Source organism: Octopus sinensis, linkage group LG27 (assembly GCF_006345805.1).
Source record: "Octopus sinensis linkage group LG27, ASM634580v1, whole genome shotgun sequence".
Taxonomy (NCBI): Eukaryota; Metazoa; Mollusca; class Cephalopoda; order Octopoda; family Octopodidae; genus Octopus; species Octopus sinensis.
The window spans coordinates 6,084,906-6,097,606 of record NC_043023.1 but is presented as its reverse complement, the minus strand read 5'-3'; the positions used below and the strand labels follow the sequence as shown (position 1 = coordinate 6,097,606).

The 12,701-nt window shown below is 41.9% G+C and overlaps 2 protein-coding genes across 5 annotated transcripts in view; one reads left to right on the top strand and one right to left on the bottom strand.

Annotated features, from left to right (window-relative positions):
* The window catches only part of LOC115225490 (neurofascin-like), a 498,646-nt gene that overhangs the window by 360,333 nt on the left and 125,612 nt on the right, over positions 1-12,701 (top strand). The gene's annotated exons all lie outside the window — the stretch shown is intronic.
* The window catches only part of LOC115225488 (hemicentin-2-like), a 112,139-nt gene that overhangs the window by 21,174 nt on the left and 78,264 nt on the right, over positions 1-12,701 (bottom strand). For all 4 annotated transcript variants that reach the window (XM_029796443.2, XM_036514375.1, XM_036514374.1 and 1 more), the window contains 4 exons: positions 8,700-8,811; positions 4,642-5,012; positions 3,545-3,673; positions 2,061-2,163 (listed from right to left, as the gene is read on the bottom strand). In XM_029796443.2, coding sequence (XP_029652303.1) covers positions 2,061-2,163; positions 3,545-3,673; positions 4,642-5,012; positions 8,700-8,811 — 715 coding nt within the window. The remainder of the gene's footprint in view (positions 1-2,060; positions 2,164-3,544; positions 3,674-4,641; positions 5,013-8,699; positions 8,812-12,701) is intronic.

The following is a 12,701-nucleotide window of genomic DNA, read 5'->3' as shown; positions in this document are numbered from 1 at the left end:
GCTACGCATTTCGCCCGGCGTGCTAACGTTTTTGCCAGCTCGCCGCCTTCAACTTTCTACATTAATAACTCTCCAACCCATGCCAGCATGGAACATAGACGTTAAGTGAAATGTTAAAACAAAGTTTTCAACTCATATCTATATATATAAAACTCAACTTGTGTGTCTATGTGTGAATGTGTGTGTTTCTGTGTGTTTAACTTCCCGGCACATCTTCTCCTAGCCAACAAATCGTAGAATCATCAAAAATGGGTCACTTAAAGTTTAGGCGAATGAAAATTGAACTGCGCTATTTCTGTTCCGAAATTCATCTTGCAAGTGCAAAAATCGATAATGTGTTTGTTTAGGCCTTATCCCATGCATTGAATAGTGAACTTTACTCAGTCAGCTGTTTGACGTGAACTGTGTTCACCATGCGTGCAAGCATGCATAAATTGCATGAAAAATAAAAAATCAAGATATAAAAACGAATCGCCGTAAACATTGTAGAAATTCGGCAAAGAAATGAATTTTCGGGATGTAGCCTGGAGGGTTTTTGTCGTATTAATAGTTTGGACTTTGTGAACACATAACAATTGGTGTCATAACATTTTTAACGCTTTGAATTAAATGTGACCATTTGGCGTTGAGTCTGCAGTTTGAATCACTTTAACCAAATTTTAGCAGGCCGGATTTTTGATCATCACAATACATCGCCAGTGACACCCTGAAACTCTCCCCTGAAATATATATATATATATATATACTCTATTACTTGTTTCAGTCAATTTGACTGTAGCTGGGTCATAGTGCTAGTATATATATATATATATATATATATACACGACGGGCTTCTTTCAGCTTCTGTCTACCAAATCCACTCACAAGGCTTTGGTTGACCTGAGGCTATAGTAGAAGACACCTGCTCAAAGCATCATGCAGTGGGCCTGAACCTGGAACCAAGTGGTTGGTAAGCAAGCTTCTTACCACACAGCAACTCCTGTGCCTATGACTGGTGAATATAGAAAGGTAAGCATTACATAAAAGGAAAGTAATTATGATGATGATGATGATGATGTTGTTTAGCCCTAGGTCAGGCTCGCTGGAGCAGATCTATGATCAAAGACATTCTATCCGTGACCATCCTGTTTGGTCCTATGCACAGTAAATGCAGGATGGTATTATCCAAAGTGATCTTCTCTAAGAAGTTTGAATGTGGTTTGAGGGATATTTGGCTGCCATTTCTAGTAGAGTAAGCAATCACGTATAAGCTTGGTTGTTTACCAATTGTGAGGGCAGCAGTGTTGGTGGTGGTGTTGGTGGTGATGGATGGTGTCGGTGCTGGTATGGTTTGTGGTGGTGGTAGCAGTGATTGGGGTAATGGTAGTGATGGAGGTGGTGGTAGTGGTGGTGATAATGGTTGTGGTGTTGGCGTCGATAGTGTTGGTGGTGGTGGTAGTGATGGTGATAATGGTGGTGGTGGCGATAGTGTTGGTGGTGGTGATAGTGTTGGTGGTAGTAATGGTGGCGTCGATAGTGTTGGTGATGCTGATAGTGGTAGTGGTTGTGGTGGTAGCTGTGTCGATAGTGTTGGTGGTGGTGGTAGTGATGGTGATAATGGTGGTGGTGGCGATAGTGTTGGTGGTGGTGATAGTGGTGGTAGCAGTGATTGTGGCAATGGTGGTGGTGTCAATAATGGTGGTGGTAGTGGTGGTGATAATGGTTGTGGTGTAGGCGTCGATAGTGTTGGTGGTGGTGATAGTGTTGGTGGTGGTGGTAGTGATGGTGATAATGGTGGTGGTGGCGATAGTGTTGGTGGTGGTGATAGTGGTGGTAGCAGTGATTGTGGCAATGGTGGTGGTGTCAATAATGGTGGTGGTAGTGGTGGTGATAATGGTTGTGGTGTAGGCGTCGATAGTGTTGGTGGTGGTGATAGTGGTGGTGGTGTCGGTGGTAGTATTGGTGGTGGTGGTAGTAATGGTGGTGGTGTCGGTGGTAGAATTGGTGGTGGTGGTGGTTAAAGAATGCTGGTGATGGCGGAGGTCCACAGGACCAAGGAAATGAGGCAGAATTGAACTCACTGTCCACCAAATATACACTGCAACTTCACTGTGTCTCCCTTAAGAAAGAGCCCCTTATTAGGGGCAACATTGATTAGATGAGGCTGGTGATTTTCAGGTGGCACTGAAAGTAGACAAAAGACAAGGAACTTCTATATCATCATCATCATCATCATCATCATTTAACATATTTATTCCCACTTAATCGACCCCAGGTCTTATCCGTTGTAAGCCTAGTACTTATTCTATTGGTCTCTGTTGCCGAACCGCTAAGTTACGGGGATGGAAACACACCAGCATTGGTTGTCAAGTGATGTTGGGGAGACAAACACAGACACACACATATATACATAAACATATATACGATGGGTTTCTTTCAGTTTCCATCTACCAAATCCACTCACAAGGCTTTGGTCCGCCTGAGGCTATAGTAGAAGACACTTGCCCAAAGTGCCACACTGTGAGACTGAACCTGGAACCATGTGGTTGGTAAGCAAGCTACTTACCACACAGCTACTCCTGCGCCTAAGCTATCTCATAGCTTTGAAATTTTAATCATGTGATTGTTTACTTTAGAATGACATTATAGGGTAGGTGTGACAGGCAGGATCTGGCATACAAGAAGAAAAATATATACTTCTTTACTGCCCCCACAAGGGGCTAAACACAGAGGAGACAAACAAGGACAGACAAACGGATTAAGTCGATTACATTGAGCCCAGTGCGTAATTGGTACTTAATTCATCGACCCCGAAAGGATGAAAGGCAAAGTCAACCTCGGCGGAATTTGAACTCAGAATGTGAAGACAGATGAAATACCTATTTCTTTACTACCCACAAGGGGCTAAACACAGAGGGGACAAATAAGGACAGACAACGGATTAAGTCGATTACATCGACCCCAGTGCATAATTGGTACTTAATTTATCGACCCCGAAGGGATGAAAGGCAAAGTCCTTGGCGGAATTTGAACTCAGAACATAACGACAGATGAAATACCTATTTCTTTACTACCCACAAGGGGCTAAATACAGAGGGGACAAACAAGGACAGACAAACGGATTAAGTCAATTACATTGACCCCAGTGCGTAATTGATACTTAATTTATCGACCCCGAAAGGATGAAAGGCAAAGTCGACCTCGGCAGAATTTGAACTCAGAACGTAAAGACAGATGAAATACCTATTTCTTTATTGTCCATAAGGGGCTAAACAAGGAAGAGACAAACAAGGACAGACAAATGGATTAAGTCGATTACATTGACTCCAGTGCGTAATTGGTACTTAATTTATCGACCCCGAAAGGATGAAAGGCAAAGTCGACCTCGGCGGAATTTGAACTGAGAACGTAATGGCAGACAAAATATGGCTAAGCATTTTGCCCGGCGTGCTAACTTTTCTGCCAGCTTGCCGCCTTATACAAGAAGAAAAATATATTGGCCAGATATGGTCAGTGTAAATGCAAAAGGGAAATGTGTTCATTTCAAAATGAAAGAAAAACTCACTTGGTATAGTTTTCAAATGAAACGGTTTGCCCCGTGTGGCTTCTCGGTTAAACTTGTTGGTAGCCATGCAGACATAGGCAGCGTCTCTGCAGGAGTCTTCTTCTAATACATTAGTAAAGATGAGGTTGGCTGAAAGAGAAAGAGAGAGAGAGAGAGGTGTAGAGAGAGGAATTTTGTGTATATTTCTGAGTGATGAGTTGTGTGGTAAGAAGCTTGTACCCCAACCACATGATTCCTGGTTCAGTCCCACTGCATGGCATCTTGGGCAAGTGTCTTCTACTGGCTGTGTGGTAAGTAGCTTGCTAACCAACTACATGGTTCCGGGTTCAGTCCCACTGCATGGCATCTTGGGCCAGTGTCTTCTGCTATAGCCCCGGGCTGACCAAAGCCTTGTGAGTGGATTTGGTAGACGGAAACTGAAAGAAGCCTGTCGTATATATGTATATATATATATATATGTATGTGTGTGTATGTGTTTGTGTGTCTGTGTTTGTCCCCCTAGCATTGCTTGACAACTGATGCTGGTGTGTTTACGTCCCCGTCACTTAGCGGTTCGGCAAAACAGACCGATAGAATAAGTACTTACAAAGAATAAGTCCCGGAGTCGATTTGCTCAACTAAAGGCAGTGCTCCAGCATGGCCCCAGTCAAATGACTGAAACATGTAAAAGAGTAAAAGAGTATAGATTCAGATCAACCAAAGCCTTGTGAGTGGATTTGGTAGATGGAAACTGAAAGAAGCCTGTTGTACATATTGTGTGTGTATGCGTGTGTGTGTGTGTGTGTGCACATGCTCGCACATGTGCATTTTTGTGTGTGTTTGTCCCACCACTATTGAGTGACAACCAGTGTTGGTGTGTTTATGCCCCCGTTACTTAACAGTTGCAACGTCACAGGGGCCAAGCTGTATCGGCCCCTTTGCCTTTCCCTTGGATAGTAGAAGACACTTGCCCAAGGTGCCAGACTGTGAGACTGAACCCGGAACTATGTGGTTCATAAGCAAGCAACTTACCACACAGCCACTCCTACGCCTATACACAGAAAAAAAAGATAAAACAGTATTAGTAGTGGTGGCCATGGTGAGAAGGCTATACTAACCTTGGTGGTCCATTAAGATTCGTTCAGTGAAGTCAAAGGCCTTGAATGATCCATCTTTGTGTTTCAACACCCACGTCACGTTGGCCTCAGGGTAACTGATTGGCTTGTTACAAGGGAGGACGAGAGATGCCCCTGGTAACACAGTGATGGTCTCTGGTTCCTGATTGGTGTACGGCATCAGGAAGGCAAGCCGTAGCTCAACGATGCCTGACATGGCCACCCCATAAGAGTTGTTTGCAAAACATTGATACGTGCCGGCATCCTTCTTTTTGGGTCGCTCGAACACAAGTGTTCCCTCGTTTGGTACTGTGGAGATAAAGTCATCACTGCCAGCCACGTTGAAGTCCCGTTTGTCCTTTTTCCAGGTGTACCTGGTTGTAGAAGAGAGGGAAAATGATGAAGACGAAGGAGATGGGGATAGAGGGTGGGTGGGTTTTTGAGTATGGATGTAGATATAGGCGTAGGAGTGGCTGTGTGGTAAGAGCTTGCTCACCAAACACATGGTTCTGGGTTCAAACTACTGGGCTAAGTGACGGGGACGTAAACACTCCAGCATCGGTTGTCAAGCAATGCTAGGGGGACAAACACAGAGATAAGCTCTTTAGACATGGGTGTGCGCCATCGCCAATTTGTGCAAGATGCGAGCAGGACAGTGAAACTGTCCTGCACACGATTGTGCATTGCCCCAAGGTGACTGAGCTCTGGGCTTATGTCGAAGTCGCATTCAAGAAGAGTACAACTGTAGAGCGAATCTGTAATTAAGATCGTTCCGCCATCCTCCCTGAATAGGGAGGAGCGAACCTGTTTTCTCTCGGTAGTTGCTGTGGCAAAAGAAGTAGTATGGAAGACGAGAGTGAAAGGAATTGCAACAGGCATGTTTATCTCCAGTCTCGAGCTAATCGACTTTTTCGTTTTCCACATGAAATAGAAAATAAGGCTGGAGAAGAAATGCCTGTCGCAAAGTGTGTTTCATAAAAGATGGAAGTCTATAGCAAGTATGTTGCGAGTGAAAGAACCTGTTTAATCAAGAATGTGAAAAAGGAGAAAGCAAAGTCTTCAGTGTGAGGATGTGGTTTGTGGGGTCAACCGCGTCCTCCGCTTCATTTTTTGTTATTCACTCATTCTCATTTAATTGTATATATTTTAATTGTTTGTTTATTCATATGTTTCGTCTCATTCGATACCCTGACCCCAACGTTTGTTTTGTCTGACCTCGTATCATCCCCTCTTTTTCTGAACCTCATGGTTAATAAAGAAATTGACTGAGGTGGCTGTTCAGGCCAAAGAATGCCAAGAGGAACCGGAGGCATTTATTGCAGGAGAGGGTTGGTGGAGGGCGAGGAAGTGAGAGTCGTTTGCGTTTCCTGTCTTATTTCTAAACCCCACTATTACAAATTAGTGCCCACCCAGAATATTCTGGAACACCCCTAGGCACCAAAAGTATGGCAACCTCCCTGAGCTTCAGTGACGTTCGTTTTACTCAATAAAATGTTCTTCCGAGTCCTGTGCTTACTCTTACTCTTTTACTCTTTTACTTGTTTCAGTCATTTGACTGCGGCCATGCTGGAGCACCGCCTTTAGTCGAGCAAATCGACCCCAGGACTTATTCTTTGTAAGCCTACAACTTATTCTATCAATCTCTTTTGCCGAACTGCTAAGTTACGGGGACGTAAACACACCAGCATCGGTTGTCAAGCAATGCTAGGGGGACAAACACATACACACAAACACATACACACACATACATATATATATACATATAACTCTACATATATATACATATATATATATATATATATATATATACATATAACTCTACTTGTGAAGACCTGTTGAGGCAAGTGAAAATCAAAAAATCAAATCGAAATCGCTCAACATCAGTGGAATTTGTAGTTGTGGTACCAGTGCTGGTGGCACATAAGAAATCCATCCGAACATGGCCATAGCCAGCACCGCATCGACTGGCCTCTGTGCTGGTGGCATGTAACAAATACCATCCGATCGTGGCCATTGCCAGCCTCGCCTGGCATCCATGCCGGTGGCACATAAAAAGCACCTTCCGAGCGTGGCCGTTCACCAGCCTCCTCTGGCCCCTGTGCCGGTGGCACGTAAAAAGCACCCACTACGCTCACGGAGTGGTTGGCGTTAGGAAGGACATCCAGCTGTAGAAACACTGCCAGATCTGACTGGCCTGGTGCAGCCTTCGGGCTTCCCAGACCCCAGTTGAACCGTCCAACCCATGCTAGCATGGAAAGCGGACGTTAAATGATGATGATGAGGATGATGATGATGATGATATATACGACGGGCTTCTTTCAGTTTCCATCTACCAAATCCACTCACATGGCTTTGGTTGGCCCAAGGCTATAGTAGAAGACATTTGCCCAAGGTGCCACGCAGTGGGACTGAACTCGGAACCATGTGGTTGGTAAGTAAGCTACTTACAACACAGCCACTCCTGCGCCTATGAATAAGAAATGAACTGACAAAGGAAAAAACAATTATCTTATGAACTTCGTTAGCTTTTTCTTTATTTTCTTTCTTTTACTTGTTTCAGTCATTTGACTGCGGCCATGCTGGAGCACCGCCTTTAATCGAGCAACTCGACCCCGGGACTTATTCTTTTGTAAGCCCAGTACTTATTCTATCGGTCTCTTTTGCCAAACCGCTAAGTAACGGGGACGTAAACACACCAGCATCGGTTATCAAGCAATGCTAGGGGGGGGGGACACAGACACACAAACATATACATATATATGACGGGCTTCTTTCAGTTTCCATCTACCAAATCCACTCACAAGGCATTGGTTGGCCCGGGGCTATAGCAGAAGACACTTGCCCAAGATGTCACGCAGTGGGATTGAACCCGGAACCATGTGGTTGGTAAGCAAGCTACTTACCACGCAGCCACTCCTGCGCCTATAGCTTACAGATATTTCTGCTATAAGAGTCAGTGGATTTCATATTCAAAGCTCTGGTAAAGCTATAAGGTTTTACTCAGGCTCTCAACTATGAGTCCACTGCATCTTATACCAGAAACAGCTGTAGGGTAATAAAGTTCATAAGATAATTGTTTATACCTTTGTCATCTCTTTTTCTTATTACCATTCTGTACTTTGTTCTGAAGATGACATATACTGAGTTCTACATCAGGTTATTAGTATCACAATACCTCATATATATCTATATCTATATATATATCTATATATATAAAACTGAGAATGTGTGTCTCTCTGTCTGTGTGAATCCCTAAAACTTGAGAACTTCACAACCAATTTCATTCAAATTTTACACATGCCTTACTTAGGGTCCATGTAGTATCATGGGCAAAAAACAATTTTAACTTCTTGCCTAGGGCAAGCCCACAGCAATATCATATCTTCTCCACTACGAATCCCTCAAACTTGAGAACTACACAACCAATTTCATTCAAATTTTACACATGACTTACTTAGGGTCCATGTAGTATCATGGGCAAAAAACAATTTTAACTTCTTGCCTAGGGCAAGCCCACAGCAATATCATATCTTCTCCACTACGAATCCCTCAAACTTGAGAACTACACAACCAATTTCATTCAAATTTTACACATGCCTTACTTAGGGTCCATGTAGTATCATGGGCAAAAAACAATTTTAACTTCTTGCCTAGGGCGAGCCCACAGCAATATCATATCTTCTCCACTATGGATCCCTCAAACTTGAGAACTACACAACCAATTTCATTCAAATTTTATACATGACTTACTTAGGGTCCATGTAGTGTCATGGGTCTTGTTAACACTTTGTTCTGAAGCTTACATCTACTGAGTTCTACATCAGGATATTGGTATCACAATACCTCAAATATATATATGTGTGTGTGTGTGTGTGCTGAGAAAGAAAGAGGGAGAGAAAGAAGGTGTAAAACTTTTCATAAAACCCTTCTCTCTACGGCATCTCCTTCCACTACACCACTACATACCTCCACACCCAAAATTATCACACTGCCACCACCACAATCACATGACTACACCCCCCCACTACTACTTGTACTACTACTCAAACAACAATACTTACGTAGGTTGTGGTTCTCCACTGGCCTTGCATGGAACTACCACAGCCTCTAATTCTTTAAACGGTACCTGGGTAGGTGGGTTGATTAACATCACAGGTGGCTGTGTACCTCCATCTGAAAGAGGAGAGCATCACTATTATAGAGGCTTATTATGCTACCTTCAGCTTTCTCTTAGGTTATATTATTTTATTTGGCTTTTTTCTGAGTAAGGAGGAATATAATGATTAAATGTGTTATCATTATACCCAAACCCGAACTACAGTATATAACGTCATAGAGAGATATACTCATGAAACGTTATGAATATTAACGACATGTATGTTGAATATTTTCTTCGTGTCCTTTTAACCGCTATAAGAAAATATAAATTAATCATTACAGAAATGCATATTTATTTATACTCAGTTGAAAAAACAAACGTGAAGAGAAACATTTTCTTAATTAGTTTTATTATATAAACACTAGCAGTATCGCCCGGCGTTGCTCAGGTTTATAAGGGAAATAACTATAAAGCATTTTTAGAGAGTCATAGCCAAAAAATAGCAAAAAAATGGAAAAAAATGATGGTAAATTTTTTTTGAGAGTTAAAAAAGGTGGAGTTGCGTCCCCTAGACAGTTTGTGGTTTGTGTTTCTGATTCTCGACCCCATGTCGAATTTATCGATTTTTTTCAGAACTGGGGGAACTTTTCAAAATTTTGGCTGCGTTAGTTTTGAATTATGACATTGGGCTATGTGTGTGTCAAGTTTCATCAGAATCGGTTGAAAGCCGTGGTCAGGGTGAGGGTACAAGCAAACAGACACACAGAAACACGCACAGACAAACTGCCGTTTATATATAGAGAGATAACGTTTTATATTATTTACAGTAGGAAGGAAAGACAATTTTTGTCGTGTAGAAGAACAACTATAAATTCATTAACTAATTCGTAAATCTAACTAATAGATTAATCAACAAATCAAAATAGACTTGTGATTATCTTTGGACATGGCATGAAAATTACCGATGTCTCAAAAGAGTGAGTGTCGTGGAGTTTAGTGACATCCAACAAACACTGAAATTTTTCCCAAAAGCCAGGGATTTTATAACTGCTCAACTTGACTTAAAAGAATCGAAATTCATTACAAATATTCTTTATGAAACTTTTAGAATCTTTATATGAGCAGTTATATTAACCAATGGAAAAAACGAAAATAATAATTCTTCGGCAATATGACATTACGTCATATTGCCAATTCGCGCCATATTTCAAAATGGTTAAAATGGTTATTGCTACACATATAATCATCATAATCCTAATCAGCAGCAGCATCATAAAATCCATGTCTCATGCTTGCATGAGTCAAACATAGTTTATTAAGGCAGAATTTCCACAGCAGGATGCTCTTCCTGTTGCCAACTCTTACCTATTTCCAAATAAAGTACTATTTATCTATAGGTAGCCAGACATGGCTTCGCCAAATATATTTTCAAATTTCAGCACAGGGCCATTAATTTTTGAGGGAAGGGAGTTAATCAGTGTATCTGAATTATCAGCAGCCAGTCTTGAGTTCATTAATAGTGAGTACCTCTGGTGGCAACAAAATGAAAGGTCATTCTTCCTGTCAATGGATACTGCAGCTTCATGAAGTATTTGTTGTCTCTTGCAGAGGTAGAGTTAGCGATTGCAAATTCCATGTGAGTAAGGGTACTCTATCAGTGATACTCCATTTGATGATGTGGAGGTTATTCAGATGTTTGGCAGAGTCTCCAGATGAAGTGGGACAGGGAGGTAGTATTTTGCTCTATCTCTACACCTGAAGGCGTGTCTTTATTGAGTATCCCATCCCACAAAAGACATTGGTAGTCATCTCATGTAGTGTCTTCTGATGCCATCAGATGGTGTGAAGGTGGCTCTCAAAATACAACTTTTTAGAGGCAAAATCTTCCTAGAAGGTAGTTTGTAGGATTTTGCTGACTACAGGTTGGAGGGTGTGTTAGGAGTGAGTATCTTTTATGATGTTGTTTAAGTAGGAGTAATTGACTTCAACATTGTAAGGGTTCAAGAGTTTATAATACTTATGCATTGAAGGGAACTGTTTCTTATAATTAGCATCCGGGAGATCTTAGCTATCCTGGTTGAAACTTCTAAGTGAAATAGGTATTTCCCTTTTTGATTATCTTATGTGTGTGGCATATTTATCAATATTTACACTGTTCCCAGTGAATCCATTTCTCATTCATGCCTCATTACTGTGGGTAGGGATGGGTCTGTTGAAAGTGCTCTCACATATGTATATATTATACGAGGGTAGGCTGAAAAGTTCATCATTTGACTATGAAAGAATGATACTAGAGCTGTGAAATTTTGCATGCATTATTTCCAACACTTCTTATTAATAACTGCATTGATGGCTTCTTGGTAAACTGATATGCGACTGTTCAAAGGAAACTTCAAATGAACTAGTAGCAACTTCTCTTGAAAATTGATAAAATTTGGCATCATGGTGTTATCAAGTCCCTACAGAAAAAAGGCTTTAGCTCCCAAGGATATGCATGCTAACATGGTTGCTACATTACGGAATGGGGAATGATACTCCAGTTTTAAAAAGTGCAAGAGTGCAAAAGTTAGCTGTTGAATTTAGGAGGAGAATAGATGCTCTCGAAGATGACATAAGCTCTGGACATCCTGCAACTGTCACCACTGAGGAAAACGTTGTTTGTGTTCACCACATAGGGATGGATGACAGTTGGCTGACTATAAATCAAATAGCCAATGCTTTTAGGATAGTGGCTGCGTGGTAAGTAGCTTGCTTACCAACCACATGGTTCTGGGTTCAGTTCTACTGCATGGCATCTTGGGCAAGTGTCTTCTACTATAGCCTCGGGCCGACCAAAGCCTTGTGAGTGGATTTGGTTGACGGAAACTGAAAGAAGCCTGTTGTGTATATATATATGTGTGTGTGTATATATATATGTGTGTGTGTTTGTGTGTCTGTGTTAGTCCCCCCAATATCGCTTGACAACCGATGCTGGTGTGTTTATGTCCCCATCACTTAGCGGTTTTGGCAAGGGAGACTGATAGAATATGTACTAGGCTTACAAAGAATAAGTCCTGGGGTCGATTTGCTCGACTAAAGGCAGTGTCCCAGTATGACCACAGTCAAATGACTGAAACAAGTAAAGAGTAAAAGAATAAGTTAAGAATATTTTGCACAATGAACTTGGCATGATGAAAGTTTCTGCTTAGTGGGTGTCACATCTGACACCCATGATGCGCACCAGGCTGGTTGCATCATGGGAAAACCTGACATTGTCTGAGGCAGATCCAGTTGATTTTCTCAAACATTTCCGAATCAGTTTGAGTGTTGGGTTCCTTAGTTTGAGCCAAAAATAGAGACAGTCCATGCAATGGAAACACCTCACATCACCTGTTCCAAAGAAGACCAAGGTAATTTTTTTCTGCAGAGAAGGTGATGGCCTCAGGTTTTTGGGATGCAAAAGGCATTGAGTTTATCGACTACCTTCAAAAGAGCCCACTGTCAATGGAAAGTACTGTGCCAACTTGCTGAGGCAGTTATGAAAGGCTATGAAGATCAAACTCCGAGGAAAACTAGCAAAAGTGCTCTTGTTTTATTAAGACAATGCTCCAGCACACAAGTCCTTACTTTCAATGGTTGCTGTGCATCACTGTGGCTTTGGAATAGTTGATCACCATCCCTAATATCCTGAATAAGCCCAACATGAAGAAACTCTTTGCTGGAAACTAGTATTGCAGGGATGACATCAAATCTGCTCTTGACCAGCTTCATATTTGATGTTGCTGATGTTTTTGACCAGCAGGATGAAAACTGTTTTTGCCAATGGGATCTGAGCAGTGAGTGGACCACAAGGGTGATTATGTTGAAAAATAAACCTCATTTATCTTTCTCAGCCTAATATATTTTCAGCTGATGCTGCAGGAGCGGCTGTGTGGTAAGTAGCTTGCTTACCAACCACATGGTTCCGGGTTCAGTCCCACTGCGT